Source organism: Myotis daubentonii, chromosome 7, assembly GCF_963259705.1.
Source record: "Myotis daubentonii chromosome 7, mMyoDau2.1, whole genome shotgun sequence".
Taxonomy (NCBI): Eukaryota; Metazoa; Chordata; class Mammalia; order Chiroptera; family Vespertilionidae; genus Myotis; species Myotis daubentonii.
Window position 1 is genome coordinate 30,531,730 of NC_081846.1, and position 17,837 is coordinate 30,549,566.

Here is a 17,837-nt window from a genome sequence, read left to right on the forward strand (position 1 = left end):
CAAATAGAAGAAAAAAAATCATTGCACTAGAAGATAGGTTATTTAAAAGTATTTATTCAGAGAAGGAAAGAAGAGTGAAGAATGCCTATAGGATTTGTGAGACATTATTAAGAAAATCATATACTCACTAGAGGTCCAGTGCATGAAATTCGTGCATGGGTTGGGTAGGGGGTGGTAGAGAGTGGTCCCTCTGCCCGGCCTGCACCCTCTCCAATATGGGACACCTCAGGGGATGTCCACAGGATCAGGCCTAAACCAGCAGTTAGACATCCCTCTCGCAACCACCCACCTGCCCGCCTGCCTGATCACCCCTAACTGCCTCTGCCTGACTGCCTGATGTCCTTACTTCTCCTCTGCCAGCCTGAACACCCCTAACCACTCTCCCCTTCCAGCCTGATCACCCCTAACTGCTCTCCCCTGCTGGCCTGATTGCCTTAATCACTCTGCCTGCCCGCCTTCCTGATCATTCCTAACTGCCTCTGCCTTGGCCCCGCCACTGTGGCTTTGTCAGGAAAACATCTGGTCTATCTGGTCTATCTGGTCTAATTAGCATATTACCCTTTTATTCGTATAGATTATGGGAATTCCAAAGGCAAAAGTTAAGAAAAGGACAGAAAGTCTATTTAAAACAATAATGGCTAAAAACTTCCCATGTTTAGGGAGCAAAATTGACTTTCCCTTTCATGAAGCACAATGGACCCAATAGGTAGAAACTGAAAAGGGCTACACAGACACACTTTACAATTAAATTGTCAAAAGTCAAAGCCAAAGAGAGAATTTTAAAAGCAGCAAGAAAAAGGTGACTTATCACATGCAAGAAAGTCCCCATAAGACTATCAGTGACACCTGAATGGAAGCTGCTTCTGCTGAGGCTGCTGAAGCCCCCCTCTTTGCTATGCCCTTTGTTCCATGTCCCTCCCCAGTCACTGCCTGTCCTGATTTTTAGGGTTCCAGGCTCTATAGCTCCAGCTACTTCCCTGTTTTTGGTGTCTATATACAAACAAGAGGATTCCTGTGGGCTGCTCTTCCCCTGGCCTCCAGGTCCTGACTAACTGTTTTTGTCTTCCATTCCTGCTGCCACATGTTATGATGGCTGAGATTCACTGTCAGGCTGCAGGAGGAGGGAGACAGTGTTTGAAAACACTCAAAAAGTTCCTTTCACTTCTCATTTCCTCATTTGGGTGGAGCCCTCCATGGGTGATTTTTACACACTTCCTGCTCAGGGCTTTGCAGCCACAGCGGGCCTTGACTGGGGAGACTGGAAGGATCAGAGGTCCAGGCAGGGCCCACGGCAGGACAATGGCCAGTGGCGGCAGTGACCTCAGCACCAGGTCAGTCTCTGTCTCCCTACCTTCAATTTTCTCTCTGGCTGTAGTACTGCTTTAGTGTGTATCATTAGACACTCATCTAAACCTTGACATCTGTCCTGCTTTGCAAGGATGCTTATGTGCAATGTAATGTAATGCAGGAATAGATAGTGAAGGAATTGAATCTTAGAACTAGGAAGAGACAACTGTGTTGTGATTTCAACTGCCACAACCCACAGGACTCTTGTCTTACAGCTACTTCTCAGCTGGCAGCCCATCAGGACTCTACTGTACTTTCTGATGCTTTGAGACAGTGATTTGTTCTTTTCTCATGAGCTATGAACCTTCTCATTTCCCTCAGGCTTCCTCTGACTTCAGCTAGGTCATTTCAACAAAAAAACTTTAGAAAGTACAAATTCAGGGTGAACACATGAAATTTTCAAATCTGGGTGCAATGGTCTTATACCTGATCTGTGGACAGGTCAGCTATGGGTTTATTCTTGTCTCTGCCTGGGGGTCTGGATTCTCCCTCCAGGGATCTTGACCTAAAGGAGTAAAAGTAAGAGGAAGGACCAAGAAATGAAAGACTAGTGCAGGCTGAGTATTTTCATTTGTACTTTGAATTTCTGCTCGATAATGCATTATACCTCTGACAAGGAAAAGGCCAAAAATTCAATCTTTTTCTTTTGTAATCGGTTAGAAATAACATTACTTAATATGTTTAACTTTTTTAATACTGAAGAATTATATTTAACCTCTTGTTCATAAAGTTTCAAATGACATGCAAATGTGTAGAGGGGCAAGTCTCCTTCATGTGCCACCCACCTGAAGCTCTCAGTCCAGGTCCTATTGAGTGTTGTGGGTGCATATCACTTTCTCTGCATTTACACATATAACTGATTTTCCAAAATACATAATTTGTGTCTTGTTTTTAAACAAATGGGATTTTATTGCATTTTGTATTTTCAGTTATTTTAGTATTAAAAATATTAGAGACCTTTTCACTTTAATAAACATACTGATCTCCCTCATTCTTTTTTTGATATATTTTTATTGATATCATAGAGGAAGGGAGAGGGAAAGAGAGAAACATCAATGATGACAGAGAATCATTGATTGGATGCCTCATGCATGACCCACACTGGGGATTGAGACCACAACCTGGGCATGTGTCCTGACTGGCAATCGAACCATGACCTCCTGGTTCATAGGTTAACACTCAACCACTGAGCTATGCTGGCCAGGCTCCCTCATTCTTTTTTACTCTGTATACTACTCCATGGAATCAATATGCCATAATTTTTAAACCATTCTCCTCCATTGACAAACACTCAGGTTATTTCAACAACCTGTGATAACAACAATTATATAGTTCTCTCTTCTTTGCAGATTTACGTAAGTTTATCTGGTGTCAATGACCAAAAAATCAAATTGTTGAGGCAAAGAGTACTAATACTTACTTGTTTACAGATTCTGTTAAGTTTCCCTCCAAGTAACTGAACCAATATATTCCCCTAACAATACTGAATGAGATGAATCATCTGTCAACATGCATTTTCACATAGGTGCTAGATACAGAGATTCATTTTGTTAATTTGTATTTTCTGATTACATGAGAGGAGGAACAGTGTTTTGTGTTTATTGACCATTTAAATTGCTTCTTGGGTGAGATGCTGCATTATTTCTGGCCAATGTTATCATTGATATGATTGTCATTTATTTGATAAGGGAGAATTTGCTAAATATTCTGAAAGTTGCAGGTTTACTTTCCTATTCTTTTTCTTTGTTTTTGGTGACTTCTATCTTATTAAAGCTTGAAATTTAAATTACAGACATTATAGTATTGATTTTTGAGATAGATATACCCTGGTTATTATCTATAATAATAAAAGCATAATATGCTAATTAGACCGGAGTCCTTCTAGACGAAGCCGGAGCTGCTAGGGAAGCTCAGGTCCCGGGTGCCAGAGAGAAGCCAGTGCTGGCAGCTGGGGGAAGGAAGGCCTACTCTTGCATAAATTTCATGCATCAGGCTTCTAGTGAATAAATAGGAGCAATGAGGAAAGTTATTGCTGAACTCCACGCACACCGTCTTTAACCACAGTTTTCATGTTCTTAAGGTGGCAGGTTCAGTTCTACCCTTACTTCAGGGGGATCTTTTTCCCTAGTATCTTCAAAACTATATTCTTTTTTTAACTTGTGGGCAAAACTATTCTTCCAATTGTTGTGACATTAGCCTTCACAGCTTTATCTGTCCCTAATGAATCATCTCTAGCTTTTGAATTTTCTGTTCATAATGGTTGTCTAAAACCTAGTTCTATGAAAATTATTTCATTTTTTATAGTTTATCATGCTTTGTTATTCCTAATTAGAAGTTTATTGTGTTTATATTTGAGGGGGTGCCTTAATTTCCTTCAACAGTCTGCAAATCTGACTATAAAACCACATTTTATATCAGCCCATCGGCACAATGTTGCTTTATTTTTTTAGGAGTTTGTGTGATGTTAAGTGCCTGGTGGACATCTTCCTCACCCCCTAGGTTATTCCTCCACATTGACCCCGTCTGTATTTTCGTGTACACTCTCTTTATCACGCGCCAGCCTTAGTTTTACAACCCATTTCTCATGCTTATCCTGGGCAGCTCTCCTTTCTCCCCCAGTTTGCACTGTCTTCGTCCGAGTGAAATTTTTTTCACATTTCCTGTCTGAATTTCTTGGCATATGACGTACAGTTTGAAGGTGTCTTTTGTGTCCCAGCAATTGGTGCAGTAGCACAAGTTTTTGTTTTCTCTCACCTGCACTGCTGGGACTTCCGGTACCTCGGTGGGGCTGTGTAGCCTTGGCCATGGAAAATGCCCCGTATTTCCCAAGAGGGATGGGTGTCCCCTCTGTGACTGAGTCATGTTGGTCTCAGAGCACTACCCCCATGTGGATGTGGTGGCTGATGGGAGCCCATGCCTGGGGGATCCCGGTGCTGCCTCCTGTAGCCAGAGGCTGCCACCAGTGCTGTGCAATCAGAGGGGTCCCAGCTGCCTCCACCAGGTTCCACTGCAATGGGTGGGGGCGTGAGGGTAGGGTGGGTTTGTGTCTGCCTGTATTCTTTTCCTAGTAACAGTGACTGCCAGAACTTGGCTCCCTCATCTCTGCATCTCTGCTCCTGTCTCTGGGTTTAGCTATAGAGTGCTCTGGCCACTCTGGCCACTCAGGCCAGAAGGAGGGTTTTGCTTCTCAGGCCATCCAAGCTGCTGAGCGTGTGCATTGTGTCCTGACACCCTGGTGCTGTTGCAAGCTCTAGGAGGGTGAGGGGAAGTGGGTATGCACATCTGTGGCTTTGTTTTCTGGCTGGTAATGGCAGCTTCGGTACTGCAGCTGCCACACCTCTCTGTTGAATCTCCACCACTTGCAATGGGCTCACCATGTGTGTGCTGGTCACCCAGACCGGAAATGTTGCTTCTGCTCTTCAGGCCCTGCATTTCAATTCTTCATCTGTTACCATGTCTTCTGAGGCCCCACCAAGTTCCTGGCTGCATTTGCTACTCCTTTCTGTCCTACCCCCAGTCCTGCCTGCTCTGTTGGTTCCAATACACCCACCTTCAGATGTCTCAAGGTGTGGGTCTCACAGACATATTTGTGTGTTGAGCAGGGAGTCCTTTTTGGAATTAGAGTTGTCCAACTTGTTGTGATTTCAAGGGGAGAAACCAAGTAGTTTACCTCACTCTGCTATGATGCTGACCTCATTCACATTTAGTGTTTTAAATAATATAACGTTTACTATTATAATTTATTTTTTGTTTTAACTTTTAGAATTCCATAATATTTTCCTTTGATTTTTCTCTCTAAAAATTCAAGCTATGTTTTACTCTTTTGATTTTTGTACTGGTTTATAAGGCATCATAGGGTCTGATTTCACTCAACCAGTGTTACTTTTAAATTCTGAAATTCATTTTCATCAATATTTGTGTAATTGTTAGCATTTAATTTAAAACCATATCATTCTAGGTTTTCATATCTCAAACAAATCATTTAACTTGAGTTTTCCTTTATCACACTGTTCAACACTTGTTGATTAGTAGACTTTGAATCTTTACATCAAAATACTTACTCTTATTCTGTAAAATGAAATTCTTATTTTTCTAGAATAATTTTCTACATTAAAATCCTGTACATATTTTCTTATGTACAAACCTAGGGTTTTCATTATATTGGTGCTATTATGAATGGTATTGTTTTATTTACTATCTAATTCCAATTTTTCATTGGTGGTGTATACAAAAAATTCTAACATTTGAATGTTACCTTGCATCCTTGCTATATTTATTTAATAGTCTTAGGAGATTTTTTTCAGTCAATTCTTTAGGATTTTCTACATAGACAATCATGTCATCTGCAAACACTGTTATTGCTCCTTCCCAAACTTTACACTTTTAACTTCCTTTTCTTTCTTTCTTTTTTTTTTTTTTTTTAAATTTACTATGCCTTTTACTACAATGTTGAATAGGAGTTTTAAAAGGGGACATCTCTGATCTTAGGTGGAAAGTGCATGTTTTTAACTGTAAGTATAGTATCAGCTACAAGTTATTGGTGGATGTTTTCCTTCAAGTTGAAAAAGTTCCTCACTGTTTCTAGTTTTTAAATGAGTGGGTGATTTTGTCTAATAAATTTTCTATAGCAATTGATATCATCATTTTATTTTTCTTCTTTAGCCTCTGGACATAGTGGATTCCATTGATTGATTTGGAATATTAAACCATCCTTACATGTCTGAAATAAATTCCACTTGGTCATGGGTATAATATTTTATACATTGATGTATGAAATTTGCTAATATTTTGTTGAAATTTTTTACTTCAATACTTGTGAGAGCTATTGGTTTATAGTTTGCCTTTATCTGCTTATGGTGACACACTATTGCTGGATTATGTCTGAGGACATACTCTTCATGAGTTAAGAAGTGTTCCCTCTGCTTCTATTTTCTGAACAAGATTTTGGAGAATTTGCATCATTTCTTCTTTAAATGTGTGTAGAACTCACTGAAAACACCATGGCCTGAATCTGTTCAAAGTTATGAATTACTTATTCAAGGTTTTTTCAAAGGGGTAGAAGCCTATTCAAATTATCTATTTCTCCTTGAGTGAGTTTTGGTAGTTTGTATGTTTCAAAGATTTGGCCTATACTATTTGTTATCAAATTGGTTGGCATAGATTTATTCATAGATTTCATTATCTTTTGAATGTCGTGAGATTAGTTATGATGATCCTACTTACACTTCTAATATTGGTAATTTATGTCTTTTCTCTTATTTTTATTAGCCTGTATAAAAGCCTATCAATTTTATTATTCTTTTCCAAGAACCAGCTTTAGGTTTTGTGTGTTTTTCTCTAGTTTTCCTAGGTTCATTTCACTTATTTCTTTCCAATTAATTTTTATTTTATTTCCTTTCTTCTATTTTAGTTTTAAATTGTTCTTTTTGTGATCTTGTATTTCTAGTTTTCTAAACTGAAGACTTAGATTTTTATTTCAGATATTCCTTCTTTTCTAATACATGCATTTAAAATAATATATTTCCCACTAATCACTGCTTTTTCTATATCACCAAATTTTGAAGAAATGCATGTTCATTTTAATTTAGTTCAAATAATTTTTAAAAGATCTCTTGAGGTTTTTGTTTCACTCATCTTATTTAGAAGTATATTTTTCAATCTCTAAATATTTAAAGAGTTTCAATTATAGCTCTCTATAATTAACTAGAGGTGTGTTGCACAAAAATTTGTGCGCTCAGGGCAGGGGGCGGGGTCCCTCAGCCCGACCTGTGCCCTCTTGCAGTCTGGGACCCCTCCAGGGATGACCACCTACTGGCTTAGGCCCACTCCCCAGGGGAATGGGCCTAAGCTGGCAATCAGACATCCCTCTGGCATCCCAGGAGCCCTCTGAGGATGTCCAATTGCCAGCGTGGAGCAGGCCTAAGCTGCAGTTGGACATCTTTAGTGCTGCTGAGTAGACGGGAGAGGCTCCCACCACCACCGCTGTACTGGCAGCCATCAGCCTTGCTTGTGGCTGAGCAGAGCTCCCCCTGTGGGAGGGCACTGACCACCAAGGGCAGCTTCTGCATTGAGTGTCTGCCCCCTGGTGGTCAGAGTGTGTCATAGTGACCAGTCATTCTCAGTCTTTCTGCTGTTAGGGTCAGTTTGCATATTACCCTTTTATTATATAAGATAGAGGCCTGGTGCATGGGTGGGGGCCGGCTGGTTTGCCCTGAAAAGTGTGCTGGATCAGGGTGGGGGTCCCACTGGGGTGCCTGGCCAGCCAGGGTGAGTGGCTGATGGCTGTAGCAGGCTGGTAAAAAAAACCCAGTGGGAACTCTCACCCCATGGAGGTTTGGCCAGCCTGGGTGAAGGGCTGATGGCTGTTTTCAGGCTGGCCACACCCCCTTTAGGGTGAGGAAGGTCCCCACTGTGGTTCCTGGCCAGTCTGGGTGAGGGACTGAGGGCTGTTTTCAGGCTGGCCAAGCCCCCCGGTGATGGAAGCTCCCAGCCTCTCCTCTTTTTGTTTTCTTTTTTTCATTCTGGGATTTATTTACATTCTATAATTGAAACTTTGTTGCCTTCAGTGGAGCTCAGAGCCAGCCACAGCAGGCGGGAAGCTTGGCTTCCTCCATCACTGGAGCAACCAAGCATCCTGCTCACTCCAGCTCCATGGCTGCCAGCAACCATCTTGGCTGGATTAATTTGCATATAGTTGCTCTGATTGGCTGGTGGGCGTGGCTTAAGGCATAGCGAAGGTACAGCCAATTTGATTATTTGTCTTTTATTAGATTAGATTTCTATTTTAGTTCCCTTATTGTCTGAGGACATACTCTTCATGATTGCTATTTTTTTGTTATTTCTTTTTTTTCTTTATTGATTAAGATATTACATATGTGTCCTTATCCCACCATTGCCCCCCCACCCTACCACTCATGCCCTTACCCCCCTGGTGTCTGTGTCCATTGGTTAGGCTTATATGCATATATACAATTCCCACACCCTCCACTTTGAGGTTTGACAGTCTGATTGATGCTTCTCTGTCTCTGGATCTGTTTTTTGTTCATATGTTTACATTGTTCATTACATTCCACAAATGAGTGAGATCATGTGATATTTATCTTTCTCTGACTGGCTTATTTCCCATATCATAATGCTTTCTAGTTTCATCCATGCTGTTGCAAATAGTAAGAATTCCTTCTTTTTTACTGCAGTGTAGTATTCCAGTGTGTAGACGTACCACAGTTTTTGAATCCACTCATCTTCTGATGGGCACTTTGGCGGTTTCCAAATCTTAACTATTGTAAATTGTGCTGCTATGAACATAGGGGTGCATATATCCTTTCTGGTTGGTGTTTCTAGTTTCTTGTGATATATTCCTAGAAGTGAGATCACTGGGTCAAATGGGAGTTCCATTTTCAGTTTTTTTGAGGAAACTTCATACTGTTCTCCACAGTGGCTATACCAGTCTTCATTCCCACCAGCAGTGCATGAGGGTTCCTTTTTCTCTGCATCCTCGCCAACACTTGTCATTTGTTGATTTGTTGATGATAGCCATTCTGACATGTGTGAGATGGTATCTCATTGATGTTTTGATTTGCATCTCTTGTATGAATAGTGACTGTGAACATGTTTTCATATGTCTCTTGACCTTCCTGATGTCCTCTTTTGATAAGTATCTATTTAGGTCCATTGCCCATTTTTTTGCTTGGGTTGTTTATCTTCCTGTTGTTAAGTTCCCTGTAGATGTTGGAGATTAAAACCTTATCAGTGATAACATTGGCAAATATGTTCTCCCATGCAGTGGGCTTTCTTGTTGTTTTGTTGATGGTTTATTTTGCTATGCAGAAGCTTTTTATTGTGATGTAGTCCCATTTGTTTATTTTCTCTTTAGTTTCCAATGCCTTAGGAGCTGTATCGGTGAAGATATTGCTTTGAAATATGTCTGAGATTTTGCTGCCTGTGGATTCCTCTAATATTTTTATGGTTTCCTGTCTTATGTTTAAGTCCTTTATCCATTTTGAGTTTATTTTTTTATATGGTGTAAGTTGATGGTCTAGTTTCATTTTTTTGCACATATCTGTCCAATTCAGTTTTCCCAACACCATTTATTGAAGAGATTGTCTTGATTCCATTGTATGTTCTTGCCTCCTTTGTCAAATATTAATTGAGCATAGTGGTTTCGGTCAATTTCTGTGTTCTCTATTCTATTCCTTTGGTCTATGTGTCTGTTGTTGTGCCAGTACCAGGCAGTTTTGAGAACAGTGGCTTTGTAATACAGCTTGATATCTACTATTGAGATCCCTCCTACTTTGTTCTTCTTTCTCAGGATTGCTGCAGCTATTCAGGGTCTTTTTTATTCCAGAAGAATTTTTGGAGAGTTTGTTTTAGGTCTGTGAAATGTGCCGTTGGTATTTTAATGGGAAGTGCGTTGAATTTATAGATTGCTTGGGGTAGTATGGACATTGTAATGATGTTGATTCTACCAATCCATGAACATGATATGTTCTTTCATCTGTTTATGTCGTCCTCTATATCTTTCTTTAACGTCCTGTAGTTTTCTGAGTAGAGGTCTTTTACCTCCTTAGTTAAGTTTATTCCTAGGTATCTTAAGTTTTTTGGTGTGAAAGTAAATGGGATTTTTTAAAATCTCTCTTTCTGTAAATTCACTATTGATATATAAAAATGCCATAGATTTCTTGGCATTAATTTTTTATCCTGCTACATTGCCGAATTCATTTATTAAGTCTAATAATTTTCTGATGTGGTCTTTAGGGATTTTTATGTACAGTATCATGTCATCTGCGAATGACAGTTTTGCATCTTCTTTTCTAATTTGGATACCTTTTATTTCTTCTTCTTGTCTAATTGCTATGGCTAACACTTCTAGTACTATGTTGAACAGGAGTGGTGAAAGTGGGCATCTCTGTCTCGTTCCTGTTCTTAGGTGAAATGGTTTTAGTTTTTGCCCATTGAGTATGATGTTGGCTGTAGGTTTTTCATATAAGGCTTTATTATGTTCAGGTATGATCCCTCTGTTTACCCATTTTGCTGAGGATTTTTATCAAGAAAGGGTGTTGGATTTTGTCAAATGCTTTTTCTGCATCAATTGATATGATTATGTGATTTTTATCTCTCAATTTGTTTATGTGATGTATCACATTTATTGATTTGCTGATATTGTACCATCCTTGCATCCCTGGGATAAATCCTATTTGATCATGGTGTATGATCTTTTTGATGGATCAGATTTGCTAGAATTTTGTTGAGGATTTTGGCATCTATGTTCATGAGGGATATTGGCCTGTAATTCTCTTTCATTGTGTTGTCTTTATCTCGTTTTGGTAATAGGGTAATGCTGGCTTCATACAATGAGCTTGGAAGTGTTCGTTCCTCTTGAATTTTTTGGAATAGTCTGAGAAGGATAGGTTTTAGTTCTTCTTTGAAAGTTTGTTGAAACTCCCCTGTGGTTTAGTGAGTCATTTAGGATTGCTGTTTCCTTGCTGATTTTTTGTCTAGAGCAGTGGTCGGCAAATTCATTAGTCAACATAGCCAAATATCGACAGTACAAAGATTGAAATTTCTTTTGAGAGCCAAATTTTTTAAACTTAGACTATATAGGTAAGTAAATTGTTATTAACCTAATTATGGTACTCCTAAGGCTTACAAAGAGCCACACTCAAGGGGCTAAAGAGCCACATGAAGCTTGCAAGCCACAGTTTGCCAACCATGGGTCTAGAGGATTTACCCAGTGGTATCAGTGGGGTATTAAAGTCCCCTATTATGATTGTATTGTTATTGTTCTCTCCCTTAATATCTTCCAGGAGTTTCTTTATGTATTTGGGTGCTCCTGCATTGGGTGCATATACGTTTACAACAATCCTCTTGTTGAATCAATCCCTTTAGTATTATGAGGGTCCTTCCTTATCTCTTCTTATGGCCTTCACTTTGAGGTCTATTTTGTCAGATATAAGTGTTGCTACCCCAACGTTTTTTCATTTCCATTTGTCTGAAAGATATTTTTCCATCCCTTCACTTTCCGTCTTTGTTAGTCCCTTGTTCTGAGGTGGTTCTCTTGTAGACAGCATATATATGGGTCATTTTTTTTTTTTATCCACTCAGCCACTTGATGTCTTTTGATTGGAGCATTTAGTCTGTTTACATTTAAAGTTATTATTGACTAGAGGCTCAGTACATGAAATTCATGCACTGTTGGGGGGTGAGGGTTGTCCCTCAGCCCAGTCTGCACCCTCTCCAATCTGGGATGTCCAACTGCTGATTTAAGCACAATCCCACAGTTGGACATCCCTCTCACAATCCAGGACCACTGGCTCTTAACCACTCACCTGACTGCCTTCCTAATCGCCCCTAACTGCCTCTGCCTGCCCGCCTGATTGCCCCCAACAGTTCCCCTGCCGACCTGATCTCACCCCCTAACCACTCCTATGCCGGTCTGATCACCCCAAACTGCTCTCCCCTGATGGCGTGATCACCCCTAACCACCTTTGCCTTGGCCCCTGCCACAATGGCTTTGTCCAGAAGGATGTCTGGAAGATGTCCGGTCTAATTAACATATTTCCCTTTAATTAGTATAGATAGGTGCTTGTTTGTAGCCATTTTTTTGTGTGCCTGTGTTCCTTCTTCCATTTTTATTTTTTTGTTTTACACCAGTCTCTTTAACATTTCTTGCATTGCTGGCTTGGTAGTGATAAACTCCCCAGCCTTTTCTGGTCTGTGAAGCTCCATATTTCCCCTTCAATTTTGAATGATAGCCTTGCTGTATAGAGTATTCTTGGATTCACCCCTTGCTTTGCATCACTTTGTAAATTTCTTCCATTCCTTTCTGGCCTGATGTGTTTCTTTTGAGAAATCATTTGATAATCTAATGGGAGATCCCTTGCACATAAATCTCTGTCTCTCTCTTACAGCCTTTAAGATTCTCTCTTAGTCCTGAACATTTGCCATCATAATTATGATGTGTCTTGGTGTGGGTCTTTTCAGGTTCATCTTGTTTGGGACTCTGTGCTTGTGTGACTTTTTTCTTCCCCACATCAGGAAAGTTTTCTGACATTATTTTTTCAAATAGGTTTTCTAACCCTTGTTCCTCTTCCTGTCAGTCTGGTACCCCTATTATTCATGTGTTGCTTTGCTTTATGTTTTTCCAAAGCTCCCTTAGGCTCTCCTCCTGTCTTGTAATTTTTTTCTCCAATTGCAGTTCAGTTTGGTTGTGTTTTGCTTCCCTATTTTCTAATTTGCTAATTCAGTCCTCCACTTCTCCTGGTCTACTGTTGAAACTTTCCATGGTGTTTTTTTATTGCAGCTTATCAGCCTTTATTTTTTGTTGATTCTTTATAAGTTGTTGATTTTTTTCATCCATCAATTTATGAACTGGATGGCCCTTATTCTGGATTCTTTTTCTGATATATTGCATGCCTTTATTTCACTTAGCTGCTTTTCTGGCAATTCCTCCTTTTTTTTTTTCCTTTGGGGGTTTCTTTGTCTCCCCATTTTTGCTCTCACCAAAGGATGTAGGTGTCGAGTCATGTAGAATCTCACCAAATTTACCTATAGATGCAATGCGAATCTAATAAAATCCAAATGACTTTTCTTATACACATGGTTAAATGGATTCTAAAAGGCATGTGGACAACCAAAAGACCTAAAAAAATCAAGATGATATTTTTCCAATTGAATTCAAGATTTCTATAAGCTTTAGTTATCAAGCCAATTAAGATAGACAAATAAATCAGTCATGCAGAATAAAATATCCAAACTAATGCCCATCGGTTTTTTAATATTTCCATAAACTTGGGGTAGGAAGATATTTCATAGATAGCGCACTAAAAATATTAAACACAAAAGAGAAAGAATGGGTAGTTGGAACTCATCAAACATTTTAAAATCTCTCTTCAGTCACAGAAAGACAAGTATCACATGATTGCACTCTTATGTGGAATCTAAATAACAAAATAAGCTGATGAACAGAGCGGATCCAGAGACTTGAAGCATGGAACAGAGTGGGGAATCTCAGATGGAATGCAGGGGAGGGTGGGTGGGTGGGAGATAAACAACCAAAGACTTTGTATGCATAGATGTATAACCCATGGACATAGACAGTAGGGTGCTGAAGGCCTGGGGCAGGAAGGGGGGGTAGGGGCAGGGGCAGGCTGAAGGAAGTCAATGGTGGCAGGGGGAGGGAAGGGGACATATGTAATACTTTCAGAAGAAAAAGGTTGAAAAAAGTAGATATGGGTGAGAAAATGAAAGGCAAGCCACAGACTGAGAAAAAATGTTCACAATACATATATTAAACTAAATACTTCTATCTTTAAGATAAAACAACCTTCTACATATCAATAAGTAAAAGACACCCCAATAATATCAAAGGGCCAAAGACCTGAACAAGCACTTCACAAAAGAAGGTATATGAATTTCTAATAAGAATATGAAATTGTGTTCAACATCATTAGTCATTAAAGAAATACAAATTAAAACAATAACAAACTTCAGAGGGAAGGCAGGTTAGGGTGGGAGGAGACAAGTAAGAGGTCAACCAAAGGACTTATATGCATGCATATAAGCATAACTAATGGACACAGAGAGTAGGGGGGTGAGGGCATGTGCTGGGAATGGGAGCAGCTGGGGAGAGGTCAATGGGGGGCGGGGAAAGGAGACATATATAATACTTTCAGCAATAAATAATTTAAATTATATATATATGATACCACATCACACACTAGAATGGTTACATTCGCAAGGCTACTTCTAACAAATTTTTAAAACAGTTTGCTTCTAAAGCTGTTAATGACACTCCTACACAGTGAGCCAGCAATACACTCCTGATTATTTACTCAAGGGAAATGAGAACATGCTACAGAAATATTCATACTAGAACAGCAGCTTTATTCACACTTGTCTTGCTTTAGAATCAACCAAAACGTCCTTCAGCAGGAAAATGAATAAATAGATGGTAGTAGACAAAACAATGGAATACCACTGAACAATAAAGGAGCAAACTTCTAATCACCCAACAACATGGATGATGAGCAAAAGAAGTCAGTCACATAACATACGTGATATATTATTGATCTATGAAATCCAATCACAGGCAACATATGGTGGTAGAAAGGACAGTAATAGTTGCTTGACTTCATGTGGCCAGGATGCAAGTTGAGGGGTGAAGGGTACATTGCCTTACTCTTAATTTTTCAAATAACATGATAGTTTTCAACAACATGTCTTCCTTTCAATCTCCTCTGCCTTCAAGATTCCACAGGACACACTGGTTGCTTTCCTGATTGCTGGGAGCATGCTCGTCCTACAAAGCATTTAATGCTCCCCTGACCATTTTTTGTTGTTGTTGAAATCTCTCATTTACTCATTGCCTCCTGCCATTCTCCTTGTCATTGTGAAAACAATTATTTATTTTTCATTTTAGCAGCAATTCTCATAAAAGAGAAGACAGATGCTTCTTTTCAATCATCTATCTTTAAAAAGAATGCATAGTTTACAGAATTTGACATAATAAGATGACATTATTATTCCCTGATGAATATTGGGTACTGGAAAGAACCAATAATTTTCTTCTGGTTTCAAAAAGGAAACTTATGAGTCTTCATGATTTTCAGGAATACAAAATGTCTACTAAAATATTATTATCAGAGCAATAAAAAAGATCAACTAAGGCCCTAACCAGTTTGGCTCAGTGGATAGAGCGTCGGCCTGCAGACTCAAGGGTCTCAGGTTCGATTCCGGTCAAGGGCATGTACCTTGGTTATGGGCGCATACCCAGTGGGGGGTGTGCAGGAGGCAGCTGATCAATGTTTCTCTCTCATCAGTGTTTCTAGCTCTCTGTCCCTCTCCCTTCCTCTCTCTAAAAAATCAATAAAATATATTTTTTTAAAAAAGATCAACTAAGAAGCATAATTACAGACTCAGGTTTACTACTACAACTACTTTCACAGGAAACAGCAGCCACTTCTGAAATTCAGATGCCTAAAAAATTTCATTACATGCAACAATAGCACAGATAGATATATATTAACACAAAGCAGAAACACCAGGAAAAAATAGATATTCTAGTGAAATTTCAGTTTATGTCTTATCATATCATTATTAAACTACATCTTTCCATTTATGTACTAGCTTTATAAGTCAAGATGGTATTTCTCTTAACTGCTGTAGGTCAAAAAGGGAACACCTTATTTTTATCTTTTTCAGATTTATTTTCTCTTAGTTGTTAATTAAAATGCATTTTAAGCTTACATTCCATTATTAGTCAATTGTTTCATTTTTCTCTGTGAGTGGCCTGTTTAGTCCATCCCACTTTAGTACAAATTAAAATTGTTTCAAAAAAAAATCCAGATCTGTTAGGAGATAATAATTTTACAATGGTTTTGATCATGACAGACTGGAATTTTTCAATATTACTTATGTTTTTCTAATCTTTTAGCTTTGTTTTATTACAGCTTTGTCTATTCTTTCAGTTCTATTTGTCCTAATCTCTACTAAGGGACACTTATTTTTTATGTGTTGGTTCTTCATTACCTATCCTTCATTTATAAAATGTCACAGCATCCACAGGCATATCAAAATCTTGACGACCATTTCCTCATAGTGTCCTTTCTCCCTAGGATGTCTGAAGAAGAAAAGCGTATCTGTGACATTGCACTCTGCCACTTCAAAAGACAGAAGGTCGCAATTTCACATATAATAAAAGTAACATTTCCTTTCCTTGAACTTCTCCGTGACTATGGATTCATCAACAATGAAATGTATGAAGTAGGTAAAGTTTATTATGTCAAAATCTGGTAAACTAAGTTATATTTTGATATCCTGGAATCAAACATCAGAACACAGCTGGGCAACTGAGGAGTCGCCTATGAGTGGGGATCCTCTCAAATACTGCTGTAAGTGTTCTTATAAGGTCAGAAGGGAGAAGAGAAGCAGGCATTACTGAAGACAGTTCTGCTCCTAACTGAAGGAACAGTGCTCCGTGGTGTCCCTTATAGTGGGGGTGAATAGCACTGTAGGTAGGCTGGATGTGAAGTGGGTGTGCTACATAGATGTTTAATGCCTTGTAGAAATTATATACACAATGTAGTATAAAATGGAAATTGAAAGTAATTTTAATGAATGGATAAGGTGAATGATTTCATTTATTGAAATAATAATTGATACAGCATTTCATTTCAATGGACGTCAATTTAAATACTTATATCTGAGAACATTAAACTCCACAGAGAATCAATGTCTTCTTAGGACAAATTTGAAAGTAGATTCTTGCTATTCTTTTAACAACAGTTTTCAGTTTCCTTTCTATTTTCTTTTCTTTTCTTTTGGTATTTCTGGAGTCTTGGAATTTAGCTTGATTTTAGCAAAAGGTGTAGGTGGAGATAAAGAGATACACATCTTCACTTTCCCTACCTATAGGTTTTCCTTATGTCAAAGTTCACAGGAGCTTCCAGGCCAAGTCAGTCCTGGGGAAGGGACAAGGGCTGTCCAGTCCATAGAACAGCAGCTCATTGCCTGCTAAGTCTATTCCTAAAATATTTGACCAGGCTTTGAAAGGGCTACAAAACACTTAGCTTTAACCAAATTTGTTCTTCATAATTGCTTCTTATTCCATATAATAGAAATGAGGGTGAGGAAATCAGATTCACATAAGGGAATTTTCAAGGAAGATGGATTAAGTTGTTTAACTAGTAGTCATAAAACTATAGAGAAATTCTAAAACTGTACATGAGGCCGTAGCTGGCTTGGCTCAGTGGATAGAGCATTGACCTGTGGATCTAAGGATCCCTGTTCTAATTCCCATCAAGGGCACATGTGCAGGTTGTGAGCTTGATCTCCAGTAGGTGGCGTGCAGGAGGCAATTGATCAATAATTCTCTCCCATCATCAATGTCTCTATCTCTGTCTACCTCTCCCTTTTCTCTGAAATGAATAAAAATATATTAAAAAATAAAATAAAACTGTACATGAGAAGATAACTATGTTGGGAAATTGTAATACATTAACTATAAAATCACTTTCTAAGCTTCTTTTGTAACTAGGAAATCTGTATTTATATTTTCCCAATTCATTATTTTTTAAGAAGTCTAAAGAATCTTTTAAAACACCGGGTTCTGAAACAGAAGTCATATACCATGTTCTCGATGAAGTGGAGAAGACATTTAACCTGTCCCTTCTGGAAGCATTGTTTAGCAAAGACATCATGAACTCCTACCGTGGTTTAAATGATATTTATAAAATCTTCAAAAAAGGTAATTAGGGCCCTGGCTGCTTCTGCTAAGTGGTTAGAGCTTTGGCTTGAGGACTAAAGCATCATGGGTTGATACCTGCTCAAGGGCACCTACCTCAATTGCTGATTCGATCCCATTCGGGGTTCATGGGGGAAGAAACAAGTCAAAATGTCTCTCTTAGATCTCTCTCGCTCTTTCTTCACCTCATCTCTCCCTTCCTCTCTCTCTCTCTCTCTCTCTCTTTAAAGATCAATGGAAAAAAATATGC

At 38.9% G+C, this 17,837-nt stretch overlaps 1 protein-coding gene across 1 annotated transcript in view; it reads left to right on the plus strand.

The window, feature by feature from the left end:
• The first annotated feature begins 1,183 nt into the window (after positions 1-1,183).
• Positions 1,184-17,837, plus strand: part of LOC132238327 (nuclear body protein SP140-like protein) — a 54,284-nt gene continuing 37,630 nt past the window's right edge. The window contains exons 1-3 of the mRNA XM_059703480.1: positions 1,184-1,331; positions 15,960-16,107; positions 17,422-17,590. Coding sequence (XP_059559463.1) covers positions 1,300-1,331; positions 15,960-16,107; positions 17,422-17,590 — 349 coding nt within the window. The 5' untranslated portion in view covers positions 1,184-1,299. The remainder of the gene's footprint in view (positions 1,332-15,959; positions 16,108-17,421; positions 17,591-17,837) is intronic.